The sequence below is a fragment of the Muscardinus avellanarius genome (assembly GCF_963383645.1).
Source record: "Muscardinus avellanarius genome assembly, chromosome: 17".
In the NCBI taxonomy this organism is placed as follows: domain Eukaryota; kingdom Metazoa; phylum Chordata; class Mammalia; order Rodentia; family Gliridae; genus Muscardinus; species Muscardinus avellanarius.
In genome coordinates this window covers 52314212-52329786 of record NC_137803.1, presented here as the reverse complement: position 1 = coordinate 52329786, position 15575 = coordinate 52314212, and the positions used below count along the sequence as shown (strand labels likewise).

Sequence of the window (15575 nt, the reverse complement as noted above, 5' to 3'; positions counted from 1 at the left end):
ACAGACTGGCGCTCAGGGCTTTTTCAAATGCTGCTCTGCCTGGGGCATCTCTTGGAGGAGCTTCCTTGTGGAGGTGACCCCCAGGACTGGCACCTGCCTGCCACTCAGGATGTCGCTGGTCACCTCGCCTTTAAATGCTACTTGTAGGAGGTTGAGAAGGCTCCTGAAAGCTACCAGCTTTCTGAGGCTGGCTCTCAGGTAGCTGACCCTGAGGGAGCACACCCCTGCTAGGAGAGGACTGGCCCATCCCTGTGAATGCCAGGTTCAAGTCTTGTGTTTCGGATGGTCTTGGCGACGGCAGGCCTCTGCGTGCACTCACAGCAAACAATTGGCACCAGGTTGGAGATGACAGAATTATCTCCTGGGAAAGCGAAAGTAGGACACTGTGGGTGTTGAATGCAAACGCTTCCCTTGCTGTTTCTATTTCATGGACTATTCCTGCTTTGCGTGTAATTTTGGTTTCTGCTTTGGGGTGATCACCTTGCCCTCCACTGAGGGCTACCATTTCTCCAGACACCAGGGGGCCTGCCGGGGGTCTCTGTACTCTCTTTGGGCAGACCTGCCCTGATTCTGAGGCAAGTAGCCCTGGCTGCTATGGGAAGAGAGAAAAGCTGGGCTTGGGAGAAACCGGCTGGCTAGGCCTCCCCAGCCCAGCGTCAGTGGGGAAGACACCAGCCCACCGCTCCCTGCCCCCTGTGTCACGCACAGTGGGCACTTCCTCCTCTCGTTCCCTCTGTCCTATCCAGTGCTGTTCTCAGGATCCCTGGCCTCAGCAAGGACCCTGGCGAGTAGCCCCGCTCTGGGCTTTTGCATCTGTGGACAGCAGAGTACAGACCAAACCCATCTACTAAAAGACACCCAGCTCTGCACCCGAAACTTAGCTCCTTAGCCTTGTAGGAGAAACACCAGGCAGCGCTCAGCCAGCTCTCGCTCACCGATTACCTTTGGCATGTGGCCCCTGCTAGCTTGGCGTGTTCATCAGAGGTCACTCCGATATGCCACATGAGTCGTGATGAATCCCCAAAGGCGTTTAGCTTAAATCACCCCAGCTCCTCACTCTCCCACACGCATCCCTCAGCTCTTAACATGGGCACAAAACTGTAGCCATGTCTTACCTTCTCCACTCTTTTACCTGGTCATTAAAAAAAAGGACGAGGGGGGTCCTAGCTGGTCTTGGTGGCTCACATCTGTAATCCCAGTACTTGGAAGGCTGAGATAGGAGGATATGGGCTTCAAGGACAGCTTCAGCAATGTAGTGAGATTCTCAGCAACCTAGTGAGACCCTGTTTCAAAGTAAATTGCTGGAGTGTAGCTTGGAGGTAGAATGCCCTTGGGTTAGTCCTGCAATAAATAAAGGGGGGGGGTCATTTGTCTTCCCAGAAGCTAGCACCTAATTAGTGTTCAATAAATGACCAGAAACACTGCCCTGATGTTAAGGACGGAGCAAGTAAAATAACGATTCTTTCTGTGGTTCACAGCTTTATTTATTAATAAAGTTCACTTTATTAAGTACTTGGGCAGGAATCTGTGGCCCAGAGTCCAGGCGAGGCTCATGACTGACGGGCAGGGAACGGGGACTGAGGCTGCAGGTCCTGGCGCAGAGACATGCCACCTTGCCTGGCCGTGTCTGAATGGTCGGTCCCTGGGCAGCCAGCAGTTTAATGGATGTCCAGGGGACCAAGAGAGCGTGAAGGTGCCCTTCTCTGGCTGCTGGTGGGGGTTTTTCTGTGGACTTGTCTGGTGATAACATCAAGTTTCCCCTTTGACAAGCCTGGTATCGGGCTGCTGACAGATCCGGCTTATTTTTTTTTCTGTAATAATTTCATTGTGAGCTTTCAGGTTCTGGGCTGCAGTGCGTGTGTGCTCACACACGTGCACACAGGCAATTTTTACTCCTTGGACAGTGTGTTAGATGACTTGCCAAGTCAGCAGATAGGTCCTCCCTCCCCATTTTACGTTCCCAAGTAGACCATTTTTCATTTCCTCACATTGGCTCTGCAGTCTGCTTCCTACGCGAGGTCACATTTTAGAGAATGCAGTTGCTCATGAAGTGTATTTTACTGGGACGCTCCCTAAGGCCTCTGCCCTCCTCTGTTCTGACCACAGATACCGGTACCTTGATTAGATGCGGGGAATCTACTTTTATTTTATCTTTTGCAGTGCTAGGAATTGAACCCGGAGCTGTGTGCAGGCTGCTGGGCATCAAACTACACTACACTGAGCTATATATCCCCAGCCCTTTTGACTTTATTGAGACAGGTTCTCACTAAGTTGCCCAGGTCCGCTGGCCGATTCTCCCAAGTGGCTGAGGTTAAAGGTATGTGCCACAGCACACTGTTCTCATCTCAGCTGCTGACAGTATGTTCTGCGTTACAAAGAGCCTCAACCCAGCTCCCCAGAGACCTCTTTCCTAAGAAGCAGGTGTGGATTATAAGAGTATTTCTGCCACACATTTGCCTTGTCTTGTAGAAACAGGGTGTAGGTTTTGGTTTGTGTGTAGGGGGTAACAGGTATAGAATTTGCACATTCAGCAAGTTTGCTTGAGGCCCTACTACATGCTTTCATATCTGGTGGAGAACTAACCAGCCTCTATCCCCATCTGCATTGACCTTAGAGGAGGTAGGGAAGTCAGACAATCAAGTAGATTCATTACTGAAGCTGCAGTGAGGAGTTGGAGATGCCCGGGAGAATCATAGGTGGGCTCCCCACAGGAAGACCCTGAAGTGTCAAAGGGGCTGACTTTGTGTAAGACTGCCCTTCCTCTGTACATGTACGTACACACACACACACACACACACACACACACACACACACACACGTCATGGCTGTAGAGCAATGATCCTGATAAACCCTTCCTCCCCAACATGGTGCCGAGCGGGGAGCTGCACCTGTAATAGGCCAGTGAGTCCCAAAGTGAGCAGCAAGAGCTGGAAGGCGTTTGAGCCAAGTTGCTCCGGGGCACATTCGGCCCCTGTGGGGGGTGTGGACCCTGTGCAGGCCTATGTTTTCCCACTGCCCCCAGGGCTTGCACCTTTGCTTGCTAGTAGGAGCAGGCTCTGGGGCCCACTTGGCCTCAGGGGCCTGCTCAGACCCTCAGGACAGTCCCAGTTAGAGCAGCCTAGCAGAGGCCCTGAGCCTGTGCGCTGAGGGCCAGTGTCCTCGTGTGGAGTTTCAGGCTCTGTGAGCCTGCATGGCCTCTGTAGAACCAGGCCCTCAAAGTGGCAGGCTCACCCTTCACCAGGAAACTGCTGCAGCCACATAAGGCGCGATCTCTACACAGTCCAGGCGCTCGCTCTAAGTGGATCTTCCCGTGAATTCTGTTACCTCTCTTCTGACCCAGACACAGGACCTTTCTGACCCTGAGGAAGTACCTTCGTCTCACCCGTTCCCATTCCTTCCATCTGTTCTGCACTAAAGCAATTGCCCTTCTGACTTGTGGCACCACACCTAGTTTTACCTATTCTGGAAATTCATGTCAGTGAGATCTTATAGTGTGTTTTTTCCCCCTCTTTGCTCCGTCTGCTTTCTCCAGGTGCGTGCATCTGTAGCTTGCTTTTTTAATTGCTGAGTGGAATTGGGTGAATCACAGTTATCTAGGCTCCTGTTGATGGATGTCTGGGTTGTTTCCAGTGAAGTGATATTATGAAAGCTGCTGCTAGGCACAGTCTTGCACATGTCTTTTTGTGGGCATATATTTCCACTTTTCTTGGGTAAACACCTAGGGGCGGGATCTGAGTCACACAGTATTAACCAGCCAGGATGTAGTCGGATGTGTATTCTCATCGGTGTTTGTTCTCTACTGTTAAAAGGCCTCTCGTGGCCACAGGGTGTGCCTTCGAGTCGGCGGGTCTCAGAGGTGAGGCCTGACGGCAGAGTGGACGTTGTGCCTTTTTCAAAATGGCATTGCCCTTGTTAGTCGCCTTGGTATTTTTAAACTTTGATCTGTGCATTTGCTCCAACCATCATTCCTTGTGAAAGTGCAAAAGTAACATGTTGAACTTAAAAAGAAGCAGAAACAAAGCCCTGGGGCAGGCATCCAGCCCCGGGGTTTGGCCTGCAGGTTTCTAGAAGGTGACCACAGGACTTGAAAGCACATTGGGCGGGAGGGAGGCCTTGAGTCAGAACCCAGTGCTTCCGCCCTCTGCGCTGCCCGGCTTATAATTAGAGCCTCACTAGCGAGTAGTTATTTATCATTAGAACCTGGCAGCTCATGTGGGTAGTGGTTTTTCACTCCCTTTATGGGTGTGGAAAGCAATTAAGAGGAGAAAGTGAGAGCTGAGGTAATGCAAGCAGAATTAACCCTATTTGAATAGATTCGGGATCTTTTTCCTCTCTTAGGAAGAAATACCTCTCAGGCTGCTTTGACATCACCAAAAAAAGAGAACATCCTTTATAAGATACCCATAAGTAAATGTTCTCATAAGAGCATCTGTTGAACCGGCCTCCATGGTAAAGTGCCTATTCTTTTATTTACTCAATATCAGAATCTCAGTGTTTATAGAGCAGCCTCTTTCTGCACCCAAAAGTGTTGTGGAAATATATTTTAGACTTGAGTTTCTTAGTACAGTGTTAGATGCTGAGCAGCAGAAAATAAATGACACTATAAAGGGAAGATTAGTTCACCCTGCCGTGGGTCGGGCCCCATACATAGAGTTTTTGATGCGATCATTTTCTTGTTTTTCCTTTCATTAAAAGTTGAAGTCAGGCATGATAGCACATGCCTGTAATCCTAGTACTTGGAAGGCTGAGAGAGGGAGATTGCAGGTTCAAAGACAGCCTCAGCAATGTAGCAAGAGTCTGAGGAACCTAGTGAGACTCTGTTTTAAAAACAAAAAATAAGAGGGCAAGGCATGTACATGGGGTTCAATTCCCAGTAAACACACACACACACACACACACACACACACACACACACACACACACACGGAGTTAGTGTAGGCAATTGTTTACCTAGTGGATACGATGGGAAACTAAAGCACCCCGTGCCCAGGCCCTCCACTGCAAGGCCCCTCTGGGTTCACGGTGCCCTGAGGTCTGGTGGCCACAGTATACTCTGTTATTGGGAGGGCTCACTTTAAGAAAAGTACTGTCAATTATAGGAGCCAGATTTTGAGGTGTCCTTCAGGTGCCTGGGCAGCAACTGAGGAGCAGGGTCTTGGGGCCTGCCAGCTTTGGTGTACATGTCAAATTAAAATGCTTTCTTGTTTTGTGGTGGAGGATGGTTGTTTCTATTTTGGGGGGAGGTAAAAAGTATTATTAGGAATAATTCACATACCATATAGCTCACCTCCCTAGTATATAATTCAGTGGATTTGGGTATATCCATGAAGGTGTGTGGTCATCGCCACCCTCAACCCAGAACATTTTCATCATCTCCACAAGAAGCCCCCATGCCCTTTAGCGATCGTCCTTGAACCCACGTAGCCAAGCCGTCAGCACCTGTGTTGTCTCCATGGGCTTGCCTTTCCTGGATGTTCCATATCAGAGAAATCATACGATAGATAGTTGGTCTTTTGTGTCGAGCTTCTTTTACTTACAAGTAATATTTTCAAGATTCATCCATGTTGTAACATGTATCAGTATAGCAATATTCATTTTATTCTTGTAAAAATAATCCCAAGATGTGTGGCATCTGCTCCGTTTCTGTGTTTCTGTCATGGGAATTTAGTCATTACTTAACGATTTGAACATCACTGTCCATCTCTGTGGACATCACGGCTCATCTCTGTGGCCACTGTTCAAGAAGCCTTTGTAAATGTACATCCAGGACTCAGGCCACCTAGGTCACTCGGTGGGTGGAGACAATACTGGAGAATTCTGAAGCATCAGATGAATGTCCAACAGGTCGGACAGAACGTGCTTTACACTGCCTGGTGAAGCCACATGGTGTGTGGACCTCAAGCCGCTTCACGTCAGTGAGGGTCGCTGAAGGGCCATGCCCCGCAGGGAGCGGGTGGAGGAGACCATTCAGGATCCTGTGTTTGGAATCCAGGGTAGAAATAGCAGCAAATGCATTGCCAGGCTGTGTAGACGGCTCATTCCCAACATTTCTTTGTGATTTATTCCCAGGGAACAGGATTAAATGCACAGGACAGCTGAAATGCCCATCTGTCGGTGGGTAGATTTAGTCCAGAGCCGCCCCCTGCTTAATTACCTGAACAAGCAGCAAACATCTGCTTTCCTGCATCAGTGCCCAGCTGAGCTGGGAATGCTGATGGCTGGTGGACAGATGCACTCAAAGCAGAAGAGCCCTGCGTGCTAGACGGAGCTGCCCAGGTCATTGCCTTGTCTCTCTTTCAAGGTGTGACAGGGAAACTGAGGCAGGGGCAGGCTATGTACCTGCCCCAGGACTCCAGCTAGCACCCGATTGACCCTGTAGTTGGAACCCACTCTCTGAGAATGTGGGAAGGTTCTGTGATCCCCAGAACAGTAGCAGTCTACAGCAAAGACACCTGCTCAGAGCTGCTCAAGAATTCCTACAGAGAGCAGAGCACAAAGGAGGCCGGTGTTTCACCAGGCCCTGGGGTGAAGCACTTGTTTTTGTTAGAATCAGACCAGCACCCTGGCAGCTTTGAGCCCGTCACTGTCCTCCAGGATCAGTTTTGGGGCCTGTGTACCCCATCCTCTCTGGCGGTACCCCAACCCTACCTGGGGGTCATCCCCACACAGCATCATAGCTGGTGCTGGGCAGGGCTGGGGCCCCCTTCTCCTCTCATGATGCATTGAAACTGATTGTTTGTATAAAAAGCAGAGTACCCCAGCATCTCCACAGCAGTCGTGGAGGACTGTCCAGCTAGGTAACTGTGCCCTGGCCTTCTGTCTCAGGGATTGCTGGATGTCTGCCCCATGGGGGCCTTCCTAACATGGCTTCCCATCCCCAGCAGGGCAGGCTGGGCATTGTGCGTCTTGGATGTGCTCCTCCTCCCAGCTGCTGTTCCCTCTTCCCCTTTTTGCAGCTGTTCACACACAGCTTCCCTGCAGCCAGGCCGCTGCGAGGAAGTGCATTCGAGTGACCTCGCCCACAGCACGGCTTTGGCCTTCTCTGCCAAAAGTGCCAGCACCTCGGGGCGGGGTTGCGCATCCACCTGCAGCCCAGCCCTTCATCCGGCAAATCCCAACAGCCTGGAGTTAGGTGGCAGTGAACACAGAAGGTCCTGACCAGGAAGGAGCCATAGCCTGCTTAGTTAGCACTTTGAATGATAGTAACACACTCTGGAAAAGCCCTGGCATTGCAAGTTTTATAACTTATAAAATTCAACTAGTAGTGAACTCAAAACACTGACTTTGAGTTTATTCTCTCCCAAGACAGAAAGAGTGGCTGGGGGCTGGAGATCTGTCCCTGCCGCTCAGTCTCGGTCCTTAGCACTGCCCCCTGGCTCACTGCCAGAAAGAAAAGCATTATTTCTGGGGTACTAGGGTGCTGCTCAGGGGTCGTCCTACAGCTCCCTCAAGATGGACGGACTGTGCTGAGGCGCCTCAGCCTGTAGGAGCCCAGAGACTGTTTCTCAGAGGCACAGGAGCTGGGAGGCCAGTGAGGACACCACCCTCTGGCACCTCCTAGAGCCCAGTGGTGAGCCTGGGCATAGGGTAACCAGCTCATGCCCAGCCTAGCATGTGCACAGCCTCAAGTGTGCGCGAGGACTCTGAGTGAGCCTGGGGACTGCCCACCCAGTCGTCCCAGTTGAGTAAACCAGTGGCTGGGTGTGAGGAGGATGTGGGCCAGCCCTCAGAGCAAGGGTCCCACAGCTGGTGGGACTTAAAAGCAAATGGTGGAGGAACCACAGGAGAAAACCATAGCCCAAGAGTTTACGTATTTTGCGCAGGACCACCCAGATACTGTGTGCCAGAGCTGGGCTTAAACCCAGGGGTCTGGTTCCTGAGTCTGCTCTTTCCCAATGAAGCCCAGCTCAAAGAGGAGACAAAGGCAAAACTGAAGAGACAACTGCCATGGCAGGTGGAGGAGGCAGGGAAAGACGATATCAGTAAAGCCCTCTGCAGACCATGGCTTTAGTCTGCCGTGGGGCAGAGGGTCAGCCCGTGAGGCTGCACAGAGACAGCATTAGGAGCAAGCCAGAGCTGTGGGCAGAACTGTGTCCCCACAAAAGATGACCTGACTGCCCACTTCCTTAGGATGTGGGTCCTTGTTCAGAAATAGTCGGTACACATGTAAGTTAGTTAAGATGTCAGAATACAGCAAGGCCTCAGAATCCAACATGGTTTTGTTATATAAGAGAGCAGAGAGACACAGAAGATACAACAGGAAAACACCATGTGAAGATGGAGACTGGAATAATACATCTAGAAGCATGGGACGACCAGGGATACCAGAAACTTAAGAGCAAGGAAGGTTTCTGCAGAGGGACAAAGCAACATCGATTCTATTCCAAAGGAGCACAGACAATTCCTGGACCTCAGGGTTCCTCCCACAAGACTGACACACGTGCTATTCTGCTGTTGTTCGAGGCACCCAGTGGTAGTTGTTACAGCAGCCACAGGAAACTAATACAGTCAACTTCCTATTCTCTACCAGCCTCGGGTGCTCAAGACAGACAAGCATGATTTACCACCATCCTCTTCCCATCTTGAGTCTTAGAGGCTTTTTTCATTGCCCCAAAACCCAACCTGACTCACCCTAAAATAGACAGATGGATGATAGTGACTGTGTTACTGGCCACTTCCTCAGTAGGGTGGGGTGTAACAAGCCTGCAGCGGTCCAGGTTGACAGCCGCCTTTTCTGGATAGTCTTCAGTCCTGCAGTGCCCAACATTGGAATGCTGGTCCCAGCCGGCTTGTAATTTCTCTGTGGAGACTCACTTTCTGGACTCTCCCCTTCTTACATGCTCTTGAGGTCAGGAATCAGGGTGCCATGAAGTGCCAGTCCCCTGAAACATGGCTGCTGCTGCCTCCCTGAGGATGCAGTTGGGCATTTCTGGTATAAACAATGGCTGTCTCTGGACTTTGAGAGAAAGATAAGATTTGCAGAGTCCCCCCACTTCCAGATATATTATGTCTAGCTTAGGAATGACTCAGCCAAGTGCAGGGCAAGTAGATTAGCACATGTTACGTTGGCGTCTGACCTGCTCAGGATAGGAGCAGTCACGAGGATACGGGCCTGCAGCTGGAAACAACAGAGGAGGGTGGGGTTCTGCACGCCACTAGCACCTACAGGTGGCACACCTTGGACTTGAGAGAGTGGCTGTTCTGGGAGCTGCTATTACAATCTACTTGCTGGGGGCCAGGTGCCCCACCCAGCAGCTCATGGCATCAGCTCCCTGGCCCTCCCTCTACCCTCCTCTCCTGGGACCAGTCTTGAAATAAGTGTATATTTCCACTTACCTCAGGAAAGGCAGGCCCAGCTCTGTCCCCCAGAGTGAGGACAAGGCTGCTCATAAAGACTGAGTCTCTCCTGCAGGACTGGGATGGGCCAGGCCCTTCCCGTCCCACTCTGGGGTCATGGGCTGGTTTGAGTTGGAACCAGAAAGATCTCTTACCAGAAGAAGAAAACAGTTCTTCCTGCACCCAAATGTTACAAAACTCTGAGCCAGGCTTATGGAATTGTGAGTTGCTATTGCTGCAGGTTGCCTTTAGTGTCCAGAGAAGCAGAGAAGGTACCATTAAGATCTCTGAGTTGGGATGTGCTGGATATTTGCCTGCTCTTGGCTGTTAACTGCCACTGAAGGCATTCCATGTGCCTGTTCTGAGGCCAAGTAAAACCAAATTTCTTCTATATGGAAGTGTTCAGAGAAAGCTACCAACGTGTCAGGGTGGGGGAGATTGAACCCAGGGGCAATCTATCGTTGAGCTTTCACCCCAGTCCTATTTTTTTATTTGGAAACAGTCTTGCTGAATTGCTGAGAGCCTTGCTAAGTTGCTTCAATCTCCCTATCGGCTTCTCAAGTCCCAGAATTACAGGCATGGGCCACCATGCCTGCCCAAGCTGCTGACTTGTTAGAGCCATTAAAGGATCCTTGGCTGTGTTTTGCTGCGGGTGAACCTACACATCAGAATCTGTAGGTTCTGCTTTCCTTGGTTTTGTCTGATGAAGATTATTGCCTACAGTCAGCCAGAAGAGAGCCAGCCCTTGGCAGGGAAGGAAGAGACTAACCAGTGAAGCCTAGCAAAAGACCACCATTCTGAGTTAACTGTGCAGGGCACAGAGGCGCGAGGAAGGCCAGAATATTCAGAAAGGGCTCAAAGGAGCCAGTCTTCAGGGATGGATAGAATTTAGAGAGGGGGAGGGAACTCAGGCTTCAAGGGACTAATTAATAATAGCTACCACTATATACATACAGTGGTATGTCATTCAGCCTTTAAAAGAGGAAATTCGGGTGCATGCTGCAATGGGGATGAACCTCGAAGATAATATAAGTGAAATAAATCTTTAGTAACAAGAAGGCAAATACATGATTCACTTACATGAGTTAGATTTGTAGAGATAAGAATGTGGAGTGATGGTTGCCAGGAGCTGGAGGAAGTTAGTGTTTGGTGGGTACAGAGTTGCAGTTTGAGAAGATGATGTCATTTTGAGGATGGGAAATATGCTTAATGCCACTAAGCTACATACCAGAAATTAGCTAAAATGGCAAATTATATGTTATGTACATTGTATAATTTTAAAGATGGTAGATAACATTTATTGAACACTTTGTATGCCAAGTACTTACCATACAGAGCACTTGATCTCTTGTATAGTTCTCTTAATGACTACGTAAAGTAGGCACATTACTGTTTTTATTTTATAGCCGGGGCACTTGAGATGTCAGGTAATGATTAAATAAGTCTCCCGAAACAAACTAGTGAATGGTCCACTGTGAACTGAACCCAGATCCGTGCAAGTACAAATCCTATGCCTTAAAACACCACCCTCGGTGAAGAACAGGCTGAAAACCAGGAGCTGAAAGAGGTGCTCCCCTCCCTCTCTACCACAGGCCAGGTTTTCCAAATGTCACCTCATGCTGCTGATATTTCTTTTCTCCAGAAGGCCACTGCCCCCCACCCCGGCTCCTGGACTCAGCAGAGCCTCTACCATGGCTCTGAGTTCCCACTGCATCATGTTGGCTAGGACTTGCACATCACACCCTGAATACATACCTGTCTTGTGCTGTTTGTTGCAGACCACAGTAATTGACTACGTGAAGCCCTCGGATCTCAAGAAGGACATGAACGAGACCTTTAAGGAGAAGTTTCCTCACATCAAGTTAACGCTCAGCAAAATAAGAAGGTAGGAGGGGCTCGTATCCTTGTATGCCTTGAACTCCGCCCCACCCCTCTCCCAGCATGCATTAAGCTCCCACTTTGTATGCTGGCTCTTTCCATTCTTTGGGAAGTGAAACATGGTCATGTTCAGCAAAAAAGATATGCTCACTGCTGGCTGATTTGAGCCTGGATGTGCTAGGAGAGCCCAGGGCACCAGGACCAGAGGCCAAGCTCCTGACCTCTAGTTGACATAGACCTGGGGAACATTTCTCAGGGAAGAAGCCATGTCATGTTACCTGCATGCATCTCACCAGGTCAATGAAGTTTATAGTATGGAAAAATCAGAGAGAGTGGGCAACATTCATGTCTCTACTTTCTCAAATATAGGCAAAGCAGAAGAGAAAAGGATTGGTATCTTATGATATAACTTCACCCACAATCGCCTGCCCAGAGGCCCTAACTTTTAATCACCAAAGCAGCCAAAACATAGACAAGCCCATATTTCCCCTACAGCTCATTGAATCAGCTTCGTGGTGACCACAGATGCTGTCCCAATAGTAATATGACTGACCCCGCTGGGCCAGAGAGGAGCTAACTTGTGTTGTCATGCCTGTATGCCATGACAATAAAATTGCAGTGCGTGTGTATGGTAACAGAAGTAGGCTGTGCACCACGTGATACTGGAATACGTGGCAACATTTACTCCGGTGTGTATCCTAATAACACGTTTGATGCTGGCATGTTCTAAGCCAAAGAATCAAAAAAGAAGTTTTGAAAAAAATTAAGTATTGACACTTGGTCCATTTGCTGGGCAGGTCTCCTAAGGATACTCGTTGACATGCTCTTAGCCGAATTCCTTTTCTTCTCTGGTTAGTGGGCATTACTGATATATGCCAGAGCTTAGATCAAGTACCTGATTTATGTCTATAATGATCTCTCTAGAATGAGTATTATTCCCAGATGGTGTCTCTGACTTTGGCAGCTCCACCCTGGTTTCAGAGGGACTGTCAGACATCCACGGTCACCCAGTGGGGTCCTTCTGCGTTTGTGCCAAGTTCCTTAGCCCTGGCAGGCCCCTCTTCCCCCTCCTCCACTGCCTGTTCATCCTCCTCCTGGAGTGATGCTTTTGGCAACACTAAGCTGCTGGGTCTGGGGCAAGGATAAAAGTAAACATGGTCTGCAGGGTCCAGAGCCCCGGCGCTGTAGTCTGCTCCCCTATGTAATAAAGCCTTCGTAACACTACGGATTCACGCCCACCCCCATCACCCCTGGGAATGCAATGGAGAGATGCTTTCCAGATGGAGTCACCGTCTCTTCTTGGTCCCCTGAAACCAACACGTTCTAACAAGACTCCTCCCGGCTTCCTGTCTCTCTCTAGTCTGAAACGGGAGATGCGGAAGCTTGCCCAGGAGGACTGTGGCTTCGAGGAGCCCACTGTGGCCATGGCCTTTGTCTACTTTGAGAAGCTCGCCCTCAAAGGAAAACTAAACAAGCAGAACCGGAAGCTTTGTGCGGGAGCGTGTGTGCTGTTGGCGGCCAAGATCGGAAGTGACCTCAAAAAACACGAGGTCAAGCACTTAATTGACGTAAGTGGCCCTGTGCTGATGGCCCGGGAGGGCATGCTCAGCCCGGGCTCTCAGAGGGTAGCAGACGAGGGCCCTGAAGTTGTCTTTCCCACAGGGGATGTTGGATGCCTCGAGCTAGGCTGTTTTGCAATAGAGATAATCCACTTGGACAAGACCAGAGAGCCTCAGTGTTTGGTCTGGCCATAAGAATCCATTCCCAGACACCACAACGGGTGAAATTATTCTCACAACTGTGGAAGCCACTGTAATCGCCAGGGTCTCATGAGCAGTGTGACCTGAGCATTCATGGGACCTGCCAGGAAAGGGCCTGGCTTCTACAGAGTGGTATCTCCTTTCTTTTAAAGCACGAAAACACCAGTCTCCTAGGGTTGATTTGAGGAATAGTAAAGACCAAAGGTCAGGAGAAAATTGCCACTGAAAAGACAGTTTCTTCCGGTTCCCAAGAGGAGGGGTGTCCTAGCTAAGTACCTAGCCTCAGCTGCTTAGGCCCTTCACAACTCAGTGAGATCATGTTTCCAAAAATAAAAACACTAACAAAATAGGGTTAGGGTGTAGCTTGGAGGTATAATGCCCCTGGGTTTCATCCCCAGTACCCCCCACACACACACACACAAAAAAAAAAATAGTACAAAATCGCCTGGCTTGTTCTGTAATTATGTGAGCCTGGAGGTGATGATTGGATGCCAAATCTGAGCTGAAAGTAGATTTGCAGAAGTCCCCACTGACCCTTGCTTTGCATGCCCTGGTTTTAGTTTTCCAGTCAACTGCAGTCCAAAATATGATATGGAAATTTTCAAAAATAAGCAATTCATAAGTTTTGTGCGCCATTCTGAGTGCCATGATCCCACCCGGGACGTGGATCTTCCCCTCTGCCCGGGACATCTGCACTGCACCCATGCCCGTTGCACCTGCCATCTGGTTTGTCAGGCCAGCCCTCCTGCTACACAGTGCTGTGTTCACATAACTCCCAGTGGCCTCTGCCTCCTTCATTCAACTCACTTCATCTCGCCACAGGTGCTATACCAGCTCACGGCAGCCACGAAGGGGAGCACAGGACAGAAAATATGAGATGCCATAGTCACATAACCTTGTTATTGTTAGCCTTTTACTGTGCCGAGTGGTTAAACTTTACCACAGTATGTATGTATAGCAAAGAGCATAGTACCTATAGGGCTCAGTCCTACTCATGGCTTAGGCATCTACAGAGGGAGCTTGGAATGTGTACCCTGTGGATAAGGTAGGATACAAAATACATGTGTGTTGAACTAATGAATCCTTATAAATGACAAATGTTAGTAAAAGTCATAAGTAATATTATGCACATTTAATCAGCGTTTAATAATATACCACACAGCAAAAGCTGGTTTGTTACTGTACAGTTTAACACTAATGGTTTGACAAGCCATTTGCAGTACCAATAAATGTAAGATCCCATCCCGGCTATGATACGAGTGTAGTCAACGGCTGCTCTGTTGGTGGGATTCGTGTTGATTAAGCCAAAGCAGAACGTGCCCTAGCGGACGCGCTGCCCCTCCCCAACCGCCAGTGCCTGCTCTGAGTTTCCAGCTCTAGTAGCCCGACCATCAGGAAGACACTATTTAGATACATGACTCTCAAATTAGGACAGATTCACCAGGACTCAGGAAAGATGGAAGGACTGAACTACAAGTAATCATGTCATTCCTGTTCAGAACTTATGTATGGTTATGACTGAAGTGCTGGGCGGTTTTTAGATTTTCTTCTAAGCCTAGATAACTTAGATGTAACCAGTGCTTCTAGAGCCCAGGCTATGGTTGCTTCTCAGCACCACGGTGCTCCACCCATTTGACCCCGGACAGGTGACTGACAGGCTCTCATCTGTAAAGTGGAGATAAACGTTCCATCAGCCTTGGGAGGTTCTGAGGATTAAAAGAAGCCGTGTGACGTGCGTGAGCCTAGGTGCCATCACTGCCAGAACTGAAGGCGGGAAGCACAGCCTCATAGGTGTACGGTGTGTCCCCTCTGAAACTCGCGTTGAAATTGATGGTGCCAGTGTTGGGGCATTTAAGAGGTGGTTAGGTCATTAAGAAGGACTCGTGCCTTTCTCTGGGAGTTGAGTCCTTCTATTAGAACCAGATTAATTACCACGAGAGCCAATTTTATAAAACAAGGCTGCCCCTCACGTCTGGCCTCTTTGGCATGTGTCTGCCTGCCTTTCCACCATAAGCCGAATCCACAAGAGGCTCTCACCAGGTGTGGCTGCCCAACCTGGTGTTTTCCAGGTGCCAGAACCTCTGTTCTTTATAAGTAATCCAGTCTCAGGTATTCTGTCAAAGCAAGGGAAAGCAGACTTGTCAGTGAGTTCCTCCATACACAATACCTTGCTGGTGAACAGAATTCGGAAAATCTACTATTTAATTTCAAAATAAAATATTCATTTTCTTTTATTGCAGAAACTGGAAGAGAAGTTCCGGCTAAACAGGCGAGAACTGATTGCCTTTGAATTCCCAGTGTTAGTGGCCTTGGAATTTGCACTTCATTTGCCAGAGCACGAAGTCATGCCCCACTACAGACGCCTGATCCAGAGCTCCTAGCACAGGCCCGGGCGCTTCCTCTGGGCACAGCAGAGCAGAATGTCCTCCTGCAAGTGCAGAACACAGAACCCGAGCACCGCGCTCCTCTTCCTCTGCGTGTTTTCATGGAGGAGCAGGTCTGGAAACTTTGCAGGGAGGCTTCAGCCTGGCCGGCCGAGGAGTTGAGAGCTGTTTGCTACTCAACGAGCGAAGAGGAGACACAGGCCCCCACTGGCAAGAA

The 15575-nt window shown here is 49.5% G+C and overlaps 1 protein-coding gene across 1 annotated transcript in view; it reads left to right on the top strand.

The window, feature by feature from the left end:
* Positions 1-15355, top strand: part of CABLES1 (Cdk5 and Abl enzyme substrate 1) — a gene marked incomplete at its 3' end in the record, with an annotated part of 60142 nt that extends 44787 nt beyond the window's left edge. Inside the window, exons 7-9 of the mRNA XM_080714283.1 lie at positions 11115-11221; positions 12575-12782; positions 15215-15355. Of these exons, the coding sequence (XP_080570409.1) occupies positions 11115-11221; positions 12575-12782; positions 15215-15355 (456 nt within the window). The remainder of the gene's footprint in view (positions 1-11114; positions 11222-12574; positions 12783-15214) is intronic.
* Between the last annotated feature and the right edge of the window lie 220 nt (positions 15356-15575).